Source organism: Cupressus sempervirens, chromosome 6 (genome assembly GCF_028749045.1).
Source record: "Cupressus sempervirens isolate cs-2001-9-10 chromosome 6, ASM2874904v1, whole genome shotgun sequence".
Lineage (NCBI taxonomy): Eukaryota > Viridiplantae > Streptophyta > Pinopsida > Cupressales > Cupressaceae > Cupressus > Cupressus sempervirens.
The window spans coordinates 245768288-245789083 of record NC_143123.1 but is presented as its reverse complement, the minus strand read 5'-3'; the positions used below and the strand labels follow the sequence as shown (position 1 = coordinate 245789083).

At 40.9% G+C, this 20796-nt stretch overlaps 1 protein-coding gene across 2 annotated transcripts in view; it reads left to right on the top strand.

Annotated features, from left to right (window-relative positions):
* The first annotated feature begins 2699 nt into the window (after positions 1-2699).
* Positions 2700-20796, top strand: part of LOC149552165 (golgin) — a 268394-nt gene continuing 250297 nt past the window's right edge. Inside the window, exons 1-3 of one of the 2 annotated variants that reach the window (XM_089787651.1) lie at positions 2700-2958; positions 3073-3135; positions 3330-3365. In XM_089787651.1, the coding sequence (XP_089643777.1) occupies positions 2896-2958; positions 3073-3135; positions 3330-3365 (162 nt within the window). In that variant the 5' untranslated portion in view covers positions 2700-2895. The remainder of the gene's footprint in view (positions 2959-3072; positions 3136-3329; positions 3366-20796) is intronic. The other variant, XR_016352869.1, reaches the window with a different exon arrangement.

Sequence of the window (20796 nt, the reverse complement as noted above, 5' to 3'; positions counted from 1 at the left end):
CAAGGAACTCACATTAACAACCATCACATCCTATAGTTGAGGCTCTATGTGAAATGTTAGACAAAAGAGAAGCTTTCCTAATGCCAAGTCAATGCCATACAAGATACATGTATGGAAAGCATTAAAACTGATAAGTGCAAATTTTATTTAGTGCTACAATGTAAGAAGTGGAATATTTAAAGAAGGTTGAGATGTATGATACTAGTTCTCTAATCACATCATCCATCAGAACAATATATGTGTCATGCCAATATTAATGGGTGATCTTATCAGAGACATGAGTGTTTGGAAGGAAGTTGCAGATACTCCAAAAATGGCTATTCTATGAGGAGAAGCAACATTCATGGGAGTGGACATTCCAAGTGCATAAAACTATAAGATTAAAGTCAGCCATTGGGAGTTTAAAATAACCAAGAGCATTGGTAACACAAAAGCCTATATTCGATAACCAAAAAACTAACAACAAACATTAAAACCTTATAGTCTTTAGTATAGATGCACAAATATTTTTTAATACTTTCAATAAGTTTAATATGTATTTTCTAGATATAGTTGACTATGAACAATGGAATGCTAGAAAATAAAGAAACAATTTGTATCCTTCTTTCTAAATGAATATGCTAGAAATGCTAGCAAATATAAGAACAATTTGTATCCTTCTTTCCAAATAAGGATGATAGAAACTTATAAAGGTGTTCATTTGAACTTTGGAGAAATTTTTATGATCAAACACAAGTGATCCAAGAGAAGACATAAGGCCTTGGATTGTTTTTGAGGTTGGTTTTTGTGTTTAGTTTTACTTTACTCTTCCTCTCAACTTGTCATTTTCTGTACTACAATTCATAGTACATTGATTAGTTTCATAAAGAAATTGATTGGATCTTCTATCTTAGTGTTTTAGCTTCTTAAAGAACTTGGTTTGGAGCTCTAAGTTACTTGAGAGATTCATGGTTCTGAACTCAAATAGGCTTCAAACCCTCAAAATCTAGGGTTTTGAAGTTAAAATAAGTTTTGTGTAGCATTCCATGGTCAAAATTCAAAATACCTTCTTCAAATGCTAGGATTGCTTGTATAGAGTGTTTTTGTTTTTGTTTTGGACTTGCCAAGATCGTTTTCCTATCTTTGCAATGATGCCCTAACTAGGCTAATCACTAGGATGTGGTGAGCAAGGAAGAGCAAAAATAGTTTGATTACAATGACCAGTGGATTGAATAGTGGAATTTAATGCTAGGTTGGGATTCCTCAGACATGCAAAGACCTCATTCAAATGCCAAGCCTTGAAAAAAAGTCAACTGGTGAAGATTTGTGATGTTTTGAGGAAAATTGGTTAAAAGTTGCTCACTAAGCCTAATCTTGCTCAATTTGGGTTGAGGGACTTAGAAGTCAAACCCAAATGTCATTATTGGATAGTATAGCTTCCAAATGGGTGTTAGAAATTGTAATTTTTTGTAGGGGTTGTTCAAGTGGTTGTCAAGTTAAAAGATAAATACCTGATAGGTAGGGCTAATTGCATTAGGCATTCTAGGTCTTCTTGCAACAACTTGGATAATAAGTTGATTTGAGTAAAACCCATTTAAGTATGTCCTAGATGGAATGTAATAAAACTACTTATACATCATGAATGGTGTAATGATATTGAGATCTTATTTCATAGAGGCTTTGTGGTAATAGTATTTTGGAAGAAGCAAATTGTTAGGTCAAACATGTTGTGAAAGGTTGCAACCTAGAACAAGTGGGATTGTTTGAGTAGTAACCTTAGGAAGGTTATACAAGTCCTTGAGAAGGCCACTGGTGAAGTAACTATTGAGTGGTTAGTGTGACCTAATTGGCTAGTTAAGCCTTGTTTATAAGCAAACTGCAAGTACCTTTGCATCAAATATGAACTTTGGATTAGCGATGAAAGATCTTAAGTTTGGGTTCACTAATAGTTGAGGTTATTACAATGACACTGTTATTTTTTTAATTTCATTTCAATGTTGAATTCTAAACAAATGTTTGATTGAGGCAACCCCTCTCTTCAACCTTCTTCCTTGTTTTCCTATGTGTATGAACAAGTTGCACAACTATCATATCTTTTTTGGACAGTGCATTTGTGAAAGTTTCATTAGAAACCACTGGGTACAAGTCGTCATTGCCAACTTTTTCCCAAGTATTAGTCACTAATGCTAACTTTTCTCTAGGTAAAAGTTGCTATTGCTAACTTGTCTTGCCATTTTTGGTTGAAAATCTCTTAATAGGTGCATTCTATCTTTTGATTTCCATTTTCATCAAATTTTCCTTGATATTTGCTCATATTAGTTTATATTTATCATCTTTTTAATTACTCTCTATTTAGATGTATTACATTACTTAGACATTCTTCCACTTCCATCATTTACATATTAGGAAAGAACAAATCTTATTCTCATGAATAGCTTGAATGTATCCCTGAACCTAGTGAGAATATAAGAATACACTTTCTTTCTAATGTAAAAGTAACTAAGTAAGGAGTAGTTTACATCATAACATTGCTTCCCCACTGCACAACATGTAAAACTGATATTTACCATCACAAAACTAAATTATAATGAAGTATAATCAATTTATGACCTTTGTAACATCATTTAAATGGACCCTAACATTTTAATATTATGAGAAATTAACCACTAATTTCTTGAACATCATTTTTCCATATTAATATCTTTCTATTACTATGTTTTGTATTTTATTTTTAGCAGAGACGGTTTTGAGCGAAAATGGGCCAAAATTTGAAAGGGGGGACCAAATTCTATTCGAATGGCATTGCTTCAAAAACAGTCAGGACTCGCTGTTTAAAATCTTCACTTTCTTGGCAAGCTTTGAGAGATTGTTAATGGCTTGATTTTGGTTGAATTCGAATTTTTCAGCAGAAAACTCATGTATTCTCCGGGCCTTTCTTGGGCTTGCGATTTTCTTCAACATAATTTCACTCTCTCTTCCGTGAGTTGCTTATTTGCCTCCGTTATGCACACGAACAACAGCAATTTTATCGTTAATTAAAAAAAATTGCCCTTTTCCAATTTGGACGGCTATGTAAATATTTATGATTGGCAGGAAATTGTCGCAAATGGCATTTCAAAGGAAAAGGAAAAGGATTTGCTTATATTACTTTCTACGGTAATTCGCCTCGCTTTCTTTTCCGTAATGCTAAAAACCAATCTTTTGTTGAATTATATACGCTGCGAGAATGAGATTTCCAGCCTTTACTAGCTGAAAATAAAGTTCAAATTTGTGTTGAATAAAATAACTGAGGAGCTTTTATATTTATATTTATTTTATCTAACTGGGATTTAATATTATTCTTCATGCAGGTGTGTAGACACTTTCACAGGAACAGCTTTGAACAAGTACGAATTGTCGGCCCTTTAAGTAGCTATGTCAGTTTACATGTAATTTGGACTTAGTTCTCGTTATTGTACACTAAATGGGATATGAATTAGTTTGTGGGTAGTTGCATTTACTAAGTTTGATCAAACCATTACAAGCTCGAATTGCATTCATTGCTCTTCTCCGAAAGAGTATATGTTGTTTTAAGTTCTGAAAAATTTATAGTGTTCCAGTCCGAGAGTTATGTTCAAGAGCGTTGATTTGCAGACTATCCCGGTAAAAAAATACATAGGAATTGATGGTTAAGCCATTGCTCACACCTAATTGAATATAAGAAACATTTTCGTAACTCAGTAAAGAGCTTTAAATAATGTGTTCGGTGACATTCAACGTTCATGGTTGCCCCAGAGTGTAACAATGATACATCAAATTTATACGCATGACATTTCCTCCACCCTTTATAGTTTTAGTTGGAAAACATCAATTGGCCTTTTGTGAGCTAAGTCTAAATCTAAGAAAACTTCCAAATGTCCTCATCTGTTTTTGCCGACCCTTGTAATGAGCCCTACTGGCTCACTCCTGACTATGCTGTAGAAGTAATACTGTTTTCCCTGCTTTTTTGATAGTTTGTGATTTTTGTAGTTTTTGGATTATATGCTTTTCAGATTTTGAGAAGAAATAAAAAAACAATGCATAGAAATAAAGGGCGATCCACACTCTTATTTATAACATTGCAAATATATACAATGAATTGCAGCTGTATGAAATGCACATTTATTAAATATTTGAAATGCAAGGAACTTGGTATGCACACCAGGTCTCAGTAAGAGAAGGTATCGATCAAGAATAAACCCCAAATATTGGCGTGGGTCCCTAGGAATGTAATTGCAGACCTGCAAAGGTGTTAATGCTGGCTAAACTTGCACTAGCACTCTATGTATAAACATAACCCTTGATGCTTGACGCCAGTCACTTGTATTGCCCCAACAAATGCTATTTCTGCCTTTGAATTACCAAAAACACTAGCCGTCTCAACCTCCTTTGAGTAAAATCGACCTTTAGCACACACTATCAAGTCCCAACAACAGATTTGAATATCTTCTATGCTCCAAACTTCAACACTAATACCAAACTAAATCAGTTATGGAATAACCAGACCTGACACGATTCACCATCATCGAGAATGGCTCAATGTGCAAGCAAAGACATGGTGTCCAACCATATAATTTCTTCAAAACCTTCAATACCAATATCTTCACAAAATGCAAACAAAAGATACCTAAGAATGATTTGATTTGCAATAAGTCATTGCTTCTATAATAACTAAACAAATCTTCCTTATCACTCTAACAGTTAGCTTCATGAGGACCCTTTTCACTAAAATCCCCTTTGCTTTATACTTAGGCACATATTTGAGTAATATAATTTATTAACTCCCTTTAGCTCCAAATATGACCTTTTCATCAATATCATGATATTTTGACAAAAAAGGTCATTGTTTCTTGTGCTCAAGCTCTAAATCTTCTCAACCCGGTTCTAACGAGCTATGACACTAACGTAACCAATATACAATACCAACAAAAATAGCAACCTCAGCGTATTTAATTAAATAATAATTATAATTCACTTGTCTTACGAAAATGATTGAAGAAGCATCAAAATCGAAATCTGATAGCACATGAGTGATCTTGATGAAGAAAAACGATGAATGAACTTGACAGCGTGACTTATTAAAAATAGATACTACCTCCAAGATTCTTGGACCTCAAACTAGAAGCCAAAAATAAAAATTGAGAGCATCATTCACCTCCTCTAACTCATCTGAGCTCATCGGAACCATCAACTGACTTACTACAAATGTAAGTTCCACCAAATGAAGTCATAACCCTCAACAGGGTCCTCTAATCACCAGTATTAACCTACAAGGACCCTATAATGGGCTAAATCTATCTACTATCACGATCATGCTAAAAAGTAGACATTACAACCCTCCCTTCATGAGATTGCTTGTCCTTAAGCAATCACAAGAAGCAAAGAAACACAATTATCCACCTGGATCCCAAGGAGAAATGTGTATAATGTCCAAGGTGTCACCTGCAAACTCCTGTGATGATAGCACTATCCACAAAGATATCCTGAACATATTGCCACCATACTAACAATGACAACTCACCCAATTTCTAGTGCCAATCCTATGTCCATTTGGATCACATTAGAGACAAAAATCACATCCATCCATAACAAAGAAAAATGGATATGCAATATCACCTGTTAGATCAAAACTCCCTGCACACCCTACCAATCTGCCATGAGTATGAAGTCTATTTGTGCAACAAGAACTAGCATTCTCAAAAGCATTTGTATCATAATCCAAATATCCATCCTCTGCAAACAATTTGGACATGTTGACTTTGGAAGTAGCCCCCTGCTAACTTGCAACAACTAACCCCATTAATTGCAAATGGTGCAAACCCATCCCATAAAAGATGGTGTGAACTTGGAGCCAACCCACACCTGCGCTAAACCAATTCCTCTACCTATGGGTCAAAAGAGAATTCATAAGCACTCCTCATTATGTAGTTGAGATAAAATGCTCTGATCTCCGTCAGAGGCTCATCATCATTAAACCGAGAACAAGCGATGGCTCCAATTTTTATTTTTGAACAAATGGTTGGACATGATCCTAAGTAATCTCAGCAGACCCAAACACAAAATCCTTGTGGGGAAGCATTGCAATCAGAATCTCTACAGTCTTTCCCTCCAAAACTTGAATACAATGAGAACCTTAGATGAGAGTACCCAAAAGCTCTGAGTGGTCCCTCCTGCATTTCTGAACTCTTAAGTAGATACTCAATTAATGACTCTGTTTAGTAGCAATTGTATGAAGAAGCATCAACTTGCTCCCCTAAAAATTGCACAACTGATCCCTTTGAAACTGTGGTATTACCAGTGGTCTATTGCTATTCGCTGTATGTGACAAAGTAATAGATTTGCTTCTGGTAGAAGGAAACAAATCCCCATGAGAGCTTGTCTCCAAATTAGATGATATCTTGTCGAAGTCCTGTAAAGAATAGGGAGTAGTATTAGGAACTGGCACTCAACTCTCTGAAGAATCCACTATTGTCATGCTAACTACTGGGGGACTTGGTATAATAAGAAGTTATCTGCAATCCTCCATTGATGCAATCATCTCATTTGTAGCTATTGCACTCATATCAAGGATGGATGTAACTAGATCCTCATCACATCCATTATCCCTAGCCGTGGAAGTCACCTCACCACCAGCCACCACTATATGTAGCTGAATTGGATTTGGGTCTGGCGTAGACTGTACACACTCCAACTCCACGACCGCCTCTCGTAATTGCAACTCCTGGAGAGCCAACTGGGTGCTCTCCAACATCCCAGATTTTGCCTTAAGCTCATGCGTGAGATCAACCACCTCCTCCTCTTTCCCTAACAATGTCTCATAACAAGTGCTACTCCACTCAAGAAGTTAATCATTGTTAGCTAGCAACTGTAAATAACCATGCATCAAGATCCTAACACCCTCTTAAAGTGAATGAATCTCTGCTAGGGAAAGGTAACTACCACTGTGCTCATTTGACATAGGAGAACCCCAACCAAATACAACTAAAATTTGCCGGATAGCATCATAATGCTCAAGAGCTGAAAAATATCACTATCGCTCACCTTTTGCTATTTGATCAGATGATGTCTCTGCATACCCTGACTCCTACATAAGCTCCTTGATTGACTAACTGCATTGTAATAGGAAACTATATCCTTATTGCTCACCACATAATCACTAACATCATGTGTGCTAACAACCTCACACATGTCCATCAACAAGGTACCACTACTGGGTACCTCTTGAAACAATTCATTTGAAGTGGAAGCCGTTTCTATGTCCAACTCCTCGCAAACCTTTGCTTCCTCTTCAACTAAAAGTCCCTATAAAACATGATCTTGAGACCTATCTTCATCCAATAAAAACTCCGAGTCAACACGCAATGTCTGACATGATAATCCAGACTCTGCAACATGAATAATCCTCACACAAAGCATCAGAGGCACCCATAACACTAGTATCCAGATCGTCTAATTCAGACTCCTTTGCTATTTCTTGTTGCTGCATACATGACTCAATGTCAACATGTAGATCAACATCACTATGGCATGAATCTACATCATGTAATTCCTCCTCAACACTCAAATCAAAGTGTTATGACCAAGTGACTATTGGAAATCTAATAGGGAAAGTTTGATACTGAAAGGGGGGTGAATCAGGATGTACAAAACTTCTTACACTTCATACACGAAACATATTTGACATCACCACATAAAACCCTCATTTAAACATTCATCTCATATCAATGCAATCATTCACATTAACATAATATCAAACCTACCTTGTAACTTTATGAATGTAAATTCATAAACACATAACACATCAACACATAGATTTGGTAATGCAAAAACCCTCCAAGGCGAAGGTAAAATTGCGGTGGGGATGACACCCACAAAATCTTCATTACTACAGCAATCAAGTTGTGCTTGTTAAGGCTACAATGATTTGATCACTTCTGGTGATCTACCCTATGAAGCATCCGCCCTGTTAAAGACTAAAAGAATTGCTACTTTCTACCTTGGTTAAAGGATTTTTACATCACAATGAAGTGAGTACTTTGTTAGGAGACTTACATAAGCTTGTTAAAGCGACTCTGTTAAGAGATTTAAACCCTAAAACACCTGTTAGAATGTCCAGTACTTGATCCTTCGATTGGCACTTAAATGCTTGATAATATATCTTCTCTATGCAATCACCTTACTTTGATAGATCTCCTTTGTCTCTGCTCAAAACGCTTTACCGCATTGCTGGGTCTCAACTCTCTAATCCACCTCCAAAACCTCACATGCAATCAAAATCTTCACACACATGCGCTCATACACTCATTACATCAAATTAGGTCATAGAACCCCCAGAAAAGATGATTGTGTGAACCTTCTAGATCCAAATCAATGATCTAGAATCAATCCTTTTTACCATTTAGTACTTGCATTTTCTGATTGGTGGATTGCCTTCCATAGGGATTAATGATCTTCCTTTGAATGCGTAATCACCTCCTTGATCTTCAAAACACGCTTCCATCTCGATGAAAACGATGAAATAAGAATCAATGCCATTCTAAACAAATATGTTAAACTATGCTACTTGACACTTACATCACATTGACGCTTGGTGTAAATTGTTTCTTCATGTTGTTCATCAACCTTAACTGTGCTTGACATGAATTGAATAACTTGGCTTCTGTATCACCTAGTGTCCATTGATATCTTTGATAGACTTGACAATCACTATTATCTTTGATAAGCTCGGCAATCACGGGAGTACTCGACAACCATTAGCTCGCTTGACAGTGTAACGCCCCGCCAAGTGACCCAAAAGAAATTAACTTAAAGTTTCACTAAGTTTTCCAAACATTTTTTTTTGAAAGATAATATACAACAGTTATAAAGTAGCGGAAGCAATAACAAAAAGAGATAAAATAATAGCAGAAGCATTAACTCACATACATAACAACCATCATAAATAGATTACAATTCTTAAGGGTCCCATGATGTTGAATCACATTTAAGTTTAATTAATATTAAAACCAATATATAACACATCCATATTAAAGAATAATCTACAAGTACAAATTCCATTTAAACAATATACAATTATCCCAAATGCCCCTTGGCAATAAACAAAATGCACAATCATCCATTGTACAGGTCATGGGGTATGAAAGGCTGAAATAATATACATCATGAAATAATATACAACATCTCTTACGATCAGTGCATTTACAATACACTTAGAGTATAACCATCCATCATAGAAATACAAGATTAGATAAAAAGGAACATTTGCACAAACACATCTAGTAACGACATCCAATGGTCGGATCTCAATGGTATAAGAAAATGCACTACCACCCGACCTTGTGGAACCCAAAAAGGTCCATTCCAACCGTGCTGATGAGATAAAATCAAGTCCCAAACAGGATAGCAGACTCAAAAGTCAAAACCAACAACTAGGTTTAAGGAATCACCTGAAAGGAAACTATCTCAAGGGTACCAAGACACAAGTATCAACTAAACCCAAAGGCAACGCAGACATGTAAGAAATCTACCATGCAAGTGGGCAAGTGTCATTGCATGAGCCAACTCTAAGGTTACCCGATAGTCTTTTAATACTCCGACCCCCTCACTAGTAAATTTAGACCCAATTTTTGACGAGGATTCGTCGTAATTTTGACTCCACTATGTCAACAAAACGACCAACACTGTCGTTGGTCTTTTTTTGTCAATTTTACACCACCCCAAACTTGTGTCAAAATTGCAACGTTACTATGGTAGATATATCGATGGAATTGTTGTCGGGATATCCGCCTCAACCCGCAAGCATTGTGTACTACACTTTCCACCTATGCGACCAATGTTTGTTGAAATTGCGATGAACACTAGTCGACACGCGCGTTGCACATATAGCATCCTCGTTGAAATGCTATGCATCTGTGTGTCGAAATTGCGATAAATACTGGTCAAAACTCATGTCGCATGTATAGCATCCTCGTCAAAATGCTATGCTCCTTTGCGTCGAAATTGCGACGTTCAATTCTGTTTTTTTTAAAAAAATAATAATCTATTATCGATTAAAATATGTATAATTGTGCTCATGAGTTCTTAGCTTAGATACATTGAGTCTAGAATCTAGACTTGCATGGCTGATTGCAAGTTAATTTCTTAATGATATTACCCATAGACTCTCTATCATGTATATTTCTTGAGTGTTGCATTCATGGATTGTTGTGTTGAACAATTCTATCAAGCAAGGTATTATATGAGTCTAGAGAAGCTTGATGAATAGTGGCCCTACTCCAGAGCTCATTGATGAACATCACCCCCCACTTTACAAGGAAACAAATTTCTCTGACTTCATTAATCTCATGAGCACCAACACATTCAAACCAAGAGCATTGTTGGACTCACTCAAGCTCTCTTGATTTGTGGTTCTGATCTTTGCAATGAATGAGCAGAAGCAGCTAATATTTAATATTTTGTGGAGGAAGAAGCTACCATATATATATATAATCACAACTTGTTGGAAAGTTTTGCTTCCAATAAGTATTCTACTTGTTCTAAATAATAAGACATGCGATTGTCTGATCTATTGTAGTTGTTGGCAGATTCCATGGTATTTTGGGTGGGTTGTGAAAGCCTACCTAGTTTTAAGCATTGTGATCTATTTCAATCAGCTGGGTTCATTTATGTGAAATCTTCGTCCCTCTTTCCTACGAAGTTTCGAAAGTTCCTTGAATCAATTACTGCATTTAATTAAACATTCATTCTTCTACTTTAGAATGGGTGCTACTCTATTTTGGGGTTGAGAAAATGCTTTTCCCCTTTTGTTTTTTTCTGTTACATACTTTGCAGTTAATATTACATATTTTATTTTCTAGGGGCTAAAGAGAATGATGATTTGAATTAATGTATTTTAACCTTTTCTCTGCCATTTTTCCTAGTTCATAGCTTATGCTCTAGAGATTATTTGTATACTCATTATTGGCAATGAAGGCCTTTGTTTTTTTGTCCTTGGACCTAATCACTTTTCTTTACCTAGAGTGACTTTGTATTTTGAAGTTTTGAGCCACTTCCCAATGGAATCACGTTCGCGCCAGTATCAAATGTCATAGGTTTTCTAGTAATAAGAATCATCCAGGGATTAATTTTGTGAGACTCTTGTTGATGATTTTTTGCCATAGATCTAAATTCATCACTATTATTGATATCACAGTCGGATGTGCTAGAGTTAAATACATTTCTTGGCACTTCTTTCTAACTTCTATCTTGACAAGAAGTGGTTAGGGCTTCCTTCTTCTAAGTTATTACAGAAGCCTTCATTATTTAAAAACTCAAATTTCTATATTAGTTTCCTTGTAATGATTTTCAGGAATATTTGGGAACAAAAGAACCTTGCAGAGAACATGGCATGTCTAGGCTCAGGTACTACAAATTTCACATCATGATTGTCGTCGGCAGATTTTGTATTCTGTAGCCGACTGGGTTATGCCGTCGGAGATTGTGTAGTTGGTAGTTGACGGGTAGATTAGGATTATTTTGTAGTCGACGGACCCCTTCGGGAAGGTTCGGCGGAAAGTATTTATACCCGTCTGGGATCATTGTAATCACCTTATCTTATCTTATGCTCTGTATGTAACTTGTTGGCATATGCGAATAAAGGAGTACTACGGTTGTTGTTCTTATTCATTGTCTGTGTGCATCAATCAGTTAATCTATGCGGTAAACATTTGGCGCCGTTGCCCCAGGAACTTGGAAGGTGGGAGGAATGAACATTAATGCCAAATCAGCTTAACAAGGATCGAAATAAGGTCAAGGGAAAAATGGAATCCGTATTGCGCAAGAAAATTTAATTTTGGCACAGCAAACCGAACACAGAAGGAGGTTCTAGAAGATTGCCGACAGACATAGAAGCGCTGAAGAATTGTTGGAGGAGACTCAACAACGGGTGGAATTGGTGGAGGAAGCAAGGGAGGAGTTTTTGAATTTGTATTCGCTGAGGGAAGAGAGCCCCGACGGAAGAGAATCAACTCGCACGCCTCGGAGTGCTGAGGGAGCAAGAGCGTGGAGTGAACTCTTCGTCTGGGATATGCTTTCGGAAGGGACAACTTCAGAGGATCCTTCTTCACCACCGTTCGCAACTGTTGAGACCACCGGTGTGGGAGGACAGTCCGCCGGTGTGGCAGTGCAGACTGTTGGTGTGGGAGTGCAGACCGCTGATGTGGGAGAATAGTTCACCGGTGTGGGAGACCAGTTTGTCGGTGTGGGAGTACAGTCCGCCGGTGTGGGAGACTAGTTCGCTAGTGTGGGATTGCGGATCGCCGGTGTGGGAGTGCAAAGCCACGATGTGGGAGTGAACAACGCTAGTGTTGCAGGACCAAACAACACCTATTCACAAAATCCAGTAGTGATGGCAGGACCAAAAGAAAAGCTGCCGAAGTTTGATGGCGATGGTACAACTGACCCCATCCAACATTGCAAGACATGCGAGACGATTTGAAGGGCAAATGGCATAACAGATACAAACAAATGGGTCCGGCAGTTTTCGGCAACCCTACGGGGTGTTGCAATTGACTGGTTCGCCGATGCAGATCCCTAGAACTTAACCACTTGGGATGACCTTAAGAAGGAGTTTACATCGGAATTTCAACTACTCCGCGACGACAACGAAATTGTAGTAGAAATATACAATACAAGACAAGGGAAAAATGAAATAGTTCGAGTCTATGCCAGGAAGTTGAAGGACTTGATCAACAAAATGGAGAATAAGCTAGCCAATGGATTACAGAAAAGGTGGTTCATTGAAGGCCTACACCCAAAATTGCGAAAGAAAATGAAGATCGTGCCGCCGTCGTCATACATTGAAGCGTACAACCGGGCACTACACTTGGAGAGTGAGCAAAAGACGAAAAAGAAGAAGAAGAGTAGCTCCTCTGAGTCAGACGACGATGCATTCTCGAAAGAAGAAAGTAGTGATGAGGAAAACAGCAGCAAGAAGGTCCGAGCCCTCCAGAAAGACATGATCCGAATGATGAAAGAATTCAAGAACATGCAGAAAGAAACAAAGGGAAGTGAATTATGGTGCACCGAATGTAAGGCAGAAGGTCACACAAAGGGCTCCTGTCCAAAAAAATAGTTCTGTGATATTTGTTAGATTATGGGACATTCCACAAAAGAATGCCCCTTCAACATGAAAACTAGAGGCCCTCAACGGGTGTTCCTAGCACAGGAGGCTTCCGCGTCTGGAGGGAGTGGAAATACAAGCACGGAGGGTACCACGTCTGGAGGATACAGGAATAATAGACGCGGGCAAAATAATAACAATGCGAACAATAACAATAATAATGGCGACAGGAGGAGTCGAATTCAATATGATGCAAACGGACGCTCGATTGTTCAATGCCGAGCCTGTAATTTGTGGGGTCACTTTGCTCGGGAGTGCACAATAGCAACCACGCCAAAATTGTTATGCAGATGGTGCGGACCCAGCGACCATGAAGATGCCAAGTGCCCAAAATCCGGAGTAAACTTGATCACTGCTGGGATGGATGAAGAAGAGGTTTTGGCAATTACGCAAAGGCAAGCAAAAGAGTACCTGGACCCGGCAGAAGAAAAGAGGAAATTTGGGGAAATGCGGGCCGAGATTGAAAAGGCATCGTAGGCGGAGACCTCTCAACTAAAAAACACCACCGGCACCTCGGCAAGGAACGCCGCGGAACAAAACATTGTACGACAGATTTTACAAACGGAGGTACGGGTCAAAATAAATGATTTGCTTCTTACAATGCCTTAGCTCAGACCGGCAGTCACAAATATTGTGCCAGCGACAGGAGAACTAGGAAGAGTGCAGGAAATTACCACGAGTGGAGAAGACCCAATGTTGCTGGCACTTGCATCCGGACGACATCCAGCGGTTGTGGAGATGGGGATTCTCAGAAGTGTGCTGACGGACACAATTGTCGACAGCGGGTCCGGCGTGAATGTTTTACCCGAGGATACCTGGAGGAAGTTGCGATAACCGATGCTGTGGCCACCTACATTTTAGTTGTTGACAGCAGACCAACATGGCATAAAACCTCTCGGCGTTTTGATGGCGCAACCGGTAACAATTGGCACACAACCTTTCCTGCTTGACTTTGTCGTCATCCCACTGAAGAGAAAAAGATACGACGCCATTCTGGGCCACGGATGGCTTATTCAGGCCAAAGTTAAACACGACTGGAAGAGAAACACTTTATCACTGGAAAGTAAGGGGAGAAAATTCATCATTGATTTGCACACTCAGATGGTGGGAGAAGAAGCTTTGTCATCAAATTTCGAAGAGGAAGATGAAGGGAGGCAGCGTATGGAACCGAATAAAGAGGGAGTCCTGCGGTTGGAAGGAGGGTCAACAAAGGACGATTTGGATTCCGTCAACGGTCTCTACCATTGGCAAATAGAGGACTACGAACTGTTCCAGAGCTGCAATGTACTAATAATTGAGGAAGGTCCGAGGGAAAATGAATTTCCAAGAGAATTCACCGAGATAAAGGAGGGAGATGCCCCGTTGGATGTCACACTTGCCGATACATTCAGTGAGGGGGAAACAATCAAGTATAGTGAAGCCACACTGCAAACTATGAATTTGGGAGATGAAGTTGAACCAAGAAATATATTGGTGGGAGATAACTGGGATCCAGTAATGAAAGCAGCAGCATTCAAGATATTCTTGGAATATAAGGATGTATTTGCATGGACATACAAGGATTTGAAGGGAATACCCCCGGAGTTGTGTGTACACTGCATGCCGCTGATCGAAGGAGCAGTACCTGTACGGAAGCAGCCCTACAGGCTGAACAAGAACTATGCCGCATGAGTTACAGAGGAAATCAACCGGATGCTGGAAGCCAGAATTATTTTCAAGGTATAGACAAGTGAATGGGTATCACCTATAGTTATCTCACTGAAGAAGGACACCACCTAGATCCGGATTTGTGTGGACTTTAGATGTCTTAATGCAGTTATGATCAAGGATCCCTTTCCAATTCCATTTACAGACAACATCTTGGAGGTCGCCGGACATGAAATTTACTCCTTTATGGATGGATTCTCCAGATACAATCAAATCTCTATAGTAGAGGAGGACAAATGAAGACCACGTTTGTCGTCGAAGATGGGGTCTATGCATACAATCGGATGCCATTCGGATTATGCAATGTGCCTGCCACCTTCTAGCGGATTATACTGCACATCTTTGACAAGATGTTCGTGGGTAACTTCAAAGCGTTCCTCGACGATTGGTTTGTATTTAGCGTGGAGGACAGGCATCTGGCAGCACTCGGCAAATGTATGGAGAGATGTCGAAGGGCGCAGCTAGCTTTGAACCCCAAGAAGTGCAGATTCATGGTTTCGCAGGGAAGATTGCTCGGACACATCGTCTGTAAAGAAGGATTGAAGATTGACTCGGACAAAGTTAGAGTCATCTTGGAAATGCAGCCATCCACTAATGTGACAGAGGTAAAGTCTTTCCTTGGACATATAGGCTATTACAAAAGGTTTATCAAAAATTTCGTTAAGGTGTCATATTTGCTCAATAGGTTAACCTGCAAGGAAGAATCATTTAGATGGGAGAAGGAACATGATGAGGCATTTGAAGCGCTGAAGGTACGATTGGCTACGACACCCATCTTGGTGTATCGGGATTGGGATAAGGAATTCCATGTTCATGTAGACGCATCCAACTATGCGATCGGAGCAACCTTGGCGCAGACAGGTAACCACGGCTTGGATCACCCAATATACTTTGCCAGCCGACTGTTATCTAAAGCAGAACAGAACTACAGCACCACGGAACGGGAAGCATTGGTTATGGTGTATGCAGTCCAGAAGTTCCGACACTACTTGCTGGTGACACCATTTGTGTTCTATGTGGACCATCAAGCTTTTTTGTGCCTTGTCAATAAACCTATCATTCAAGGAAGAATCAGCAGATGGTTGCTTCTGTTGCAAGAGTTTACCTTTAGAATCATTGTATGATCAGGGAAGAAGCATGTTAGTGCCGACCATTTGTCAAGAATCAAAACAGGGGAACTCGTGGATAGAGTGCACGACGACTTTCTTGACGCACAGTTGTTTCAGATTGTAGTATTGCCAGAATGGTACAGGAGCATCGGAGAATACCTGTCGACAGGACAATTTCCTAGTAAAATGCCAGCAAACGAAAGGCGCAAGTTGATAATTAGGAGCTGTACCTTCCAGTCGATCAACGGATTGCTCTACAAGATGGGGCCGGATCATATTCTTAGACGGTGTGTGTTGGAGGAAGAAATACCCGAAAGTACTGAAGGAAGCACATGAGGGACTAGCAGGTGGACATATGGGACCCGATACCACGGCATGGAAGATACTACTGGTAGGATTGTGGTGGCTAACGGTGTACAACGACGTGCGGGAATGGGTCGTCGAGTGTGACACTTGCCAACGGGCCGGGAAGCCGCTTAAGCGAGACTTTATGCCGCTCAATCCCTCACACGCGCAGGAACTCTTTGAGCGGCGGGGATTGGATTTCATTGGACCCTTGAAGGTGAGCAAGACTAGATAGTGCCGGTACATTATTGTTGCAACGGAGTACCTAACGAAGTGGGTGGAAGCATGCGCACTACTAGACAACTCGGCCTTCTGCATAGCAAGGTTTATTTATGAACAGATCATTACTAGGTATGGAATTCTATTACAGTTAACAAGTGATAGGGGTGGACATTTTGTTAATCATGTCATCCGACTGCTCACCACCGAATTCAAGATCTGCCATTCATTATCAAGTCCGTACTATCCGAGAGCAAATGGATAGGCCGAAGCTACAAACAAGATTTTGGTATCCATTATCTACAAGTCTTGTGCAGTTGAAGGGGAGGATTGGGAGGAAAAGCTACCTTCTGCTCTGTGGGCATATCATACAACTTACAAAGTGACGACAGGGCACACACCTTTCCAATTAATGTTCGGACAGGAAGCAGTGATACCGGCGGAATTCATGATTCCGAGCCTGAGAATAGCACTGGAAAACAAGCTAGGTGACATGGAAAGCTTAAGGGAGTGGCTGCATAATTTGAACAAGCTTGAGGAGAAGCGATTGTCGGCGCAGTGGGCGACGGAAGTGACACAAAACAGACGTAAGGTCTGGCATGATAAGCATCTGAAACTCAGTAGGTTTCAGTCGGGGCAGCTAGTACTGAAGTATGACGGGCGTAATGAAATCAAATCGGGAAAGTTTAAGGTCAGATGGGTCGGACCATACCAGATCTGGGAGGTTGGCAACAATGGAGCGATAAAGTTGTGGACGTTGGATGGGCAAGAGGTACCTCAAGCAGTCAATGGATCCAAATTGAAAATATATCGTACTAGGAAGACTTCGTCGCCGTCGCCGTTGCAAAATGACCAGATGACTCCCTCGTGGTTATCGTTACAGAACGACGACACCTCAAGGCAAAATTGAGGTGCTGTATATTTATTTTCAGCAAAAAAAAAAAAATAATGACAAAAAAAAAATGGAAAAAAAATTTTGAAAAAAAAAAAGAAAAGAAAAAAAAAGAAAAAAGAAAAAATTGAGAAAATGAGTCTGCCTGCGGGCAACCCCCGCGGACTGCTACTCCGTGGGCAGGCTGTCCCGCAGACACCTGTCCTGCGGGCATCATCTCGCGGGTGGTCCCACGGGTATCCTCTTCTCGTGGGCTCAGGCCCCGCGGAATCAGGTCTTCCCGCGGATATGTTCGCGGACTTTTTTCTTTTCTGCGTGTGAGTCCATTCTTTGTGGACTTCTCTTTGACAACTTCTTCCTTTTCCGCGTGGTTTTCTTTTGCTTTCCTCAACTTTTCTCTAAGCTTTCACGGAGAGCAGGATGTGAAAAGTTTAGGGTGTGATCTTGCCATAAGTTTCAGAGTTCGTGGCGATGGAGAAATTTGCGACGGTGGATTGGATTTAAGGACTTCTAAGTCGAAAGATTTTTTGTGAAAATCAACCGGGTAAGCTCAGAGAGGAGCGTTAACCTTGCCAAAAGTCTCAGTATTTATGGCGATGGAAAATTTACGATGGTTGATCAGATGTAATGACGTTTGAGTTGAAAGATCTCTTCTAAAGATCGCCATATATTATGATGGAGCGGAGAAGAGCTGAAAGCTTGCAAGAAGTTTCAGTATTTATTGCGATGGAATGAATTACGACAAATGATTAGATCGGCATTTACTGTGATGGAGCAAAGTAAACCATGGAAAGCTTGGCATTTAGTGGGATGGAGTGGAGAAGAGCGGAATGCTTGGCATTTACTATGATGGAGCAGAGCAGACTTTTGAAAGCACGACATTTAGTGTGGTTACGGAGCGGAGAAGAGGACACTGTTTGTCTTGCCAAAAGTTTCAGTATTTATTGCGAAGGAAAGAGTCCAAAGATTGATATTAGTTTTGCCATCATGCCTAAAGATTCCGGCACCTGGTATCCTTGCGGACTGTTCTAATTTCCGTGGCCTTCTGTTGCCCGCCGCGGACCTCTCTATCTTCCCACGTGTAGCTTCATTGCTTTTTTTGTTCTTCAGCATCTTCAATACTCTTGTGGCGTTGATGCCGTGATAGCTCCACAGTTTACTCCCAAGGCTTTACCTTCATCTCCAGGAAAGCTTTCTATTTCCTTCGGATTGAAGCCCTCTCGCTGCTAGGTTTTTTTTTTCCATGGGGGAACCATATATTATATAAGGAAGAAGAAGCCGTTATTGCATGGAATCGACAAGCAAACGGAAGCAGTGGAAAAGTCAGTTGAAGGCAAGTATGGAGAAGAATGCAAGGGTTTTGGCATCTGGGATCCGAGTTGCAGGGCCGTTAGGTTCCAGTAGCAAGAAATAGAAAGTCAGGGAGGAACTCACTTATCTCACTGTCTAGTTTGAGGGTCTTAATGACAGTGAATGCCGCAAATGGTGGCAGGAGACCCCAGAGGCAGACTAGATTAAGCAGATTTTGATACGGGCACAGGTGCATTGGGCCATTCAGCTTCCAATCTTCTCCATCCGGTTATTTGAATCAGTTTTGCGGACCATGATAGAAGCATATAATCGGCACAACAGAGCGAGCACATTTTTGTACAAAAAGCATCGGACGACAGTTTCTTTTAAGCCTAGGGATTTCACGAGGGTTTTTGGCATTCATGGTCCTGGTGGTAAGAAGGTGGAAATCAAGAATCACAAGCTCTCTCATGACCGAAAGGAACACTGTATTCGATTAGTGGGCCGCGATCTTACACCCGATGAGATGGAGTCAATTATCAAGGGGTCAAAATGCAGAGGACTTCAATGGGATCTCATTCGGGAAGGCCATTGGAGGTGTATTATGGACATTATCAAGAGCAAACTGACAGGGGCAACTTGGGCTTTAGATATAGCATTGCCGCAGATAGTATTCATGAATGACATCATGAACGGCACGGTGTATGATTGGGCTACAGTTCTGGCTGACAGGATGGAGGAGTTCGTGACACTCCAACACCACACATTCTTTATGCCACATCATGTGATTGGCTTATTTCTAGAAGCAGCCATTAATTAGATACCCATGGATGATTTTGAGGCGCCACCTCGGGGGAAGTTGGCACAGGGAGATCTTCTAATATTTTATTGGAGACATCTGGACATGGGTGGGACAGCAGTAGGACAGAAAAAGGTATTTCGGGGATTGCAGGTGGCTCACGAGGACACTGACAATGTACAGGAGGAGACTTTGGAGAGCAGCGGGGCAGAGTATGAGGAAGAGAGTACTTCCGCGGAGGTTGGCAACGAACCAGCAGATAGTGAGCCCACATTTTTCACCCCGCCGCAGTTGTCAACTTCGGCGCACTTGTCCGCTCCCACGTCACACATTCCTCCTTTTGGTCAACGTCATGCACCGGTCGTGATGACCTCGCCGGTAGCAGATGTCCCCTGGGCAGTAGCAGAGGGTGTCCCACCGACGACAGCTGTTGTTACACTAGCGACTACTCCAGGTGCTACTCTCTCCACGACTGTAGCAGATGTTCCAGTTGCACCAGTGGAGCCAGTCTCGCAAAGGGTAGAGTTGCCAGCGTTGGAGCCTGAGCCTAAGTTTCGCTTGGATGTGATTGACTGTGATGCAGTCCTCACCGTTTCGTCTTCCTTGTTAGCAGCCGCCGAGCCAGTACAGACAACCCAACCAGCACAACAGGAGAAGAGCATGGAGCCCGCACAGTTAGAGCAGTTGGAGGTGATGGATAGAGCCAGTACCTTCTTGAGACAGCAGTTTTGACTCATCCCTGTTGAGGTTGGTCCATCCATCCAGTCCCCCGGGCACCTAGGAGTATCAGCTACAATACCAAAGCCTCAGCAGGTGGGGGTGTCACAGGTCGAGGTTGCGCCGAGAGCAAAGGAGGCCGCACCGGATGTGGGCATGGTCCTCGCAGATGAGGAAGAGAGTAGTGATACCGAGTGGAAGATGGAGGGTTTTGCAAAGGAGGATTATGGGTCAGATGAGGACAAGTGTAGGGACTACCTTAGGGCTATGAAGGTTGCGCTCAAGAAGGGACACGATGTGGCATTGCAGGCTATGGCTCGACAAAGGGAGTGGCATTTGGTTCGAGCTTACATCAGGGGGATTTGTCCACAGCGGTTTCGCTCATGTTTTGAGGAGAGGGGTTGGCCAGCACTTGAGACACTGGAAATGTTGGCAGATTGGGCTAGTGAGCCAGAGTTGGGGCAGTGCAACACTCTGTTGGAGAAGCTGGCGCATGAGATTATGGGACGGTATAAGGAGGTTTATTATGCTCGCAGGTGCGCGGAGGCAGACAGGACAGCAG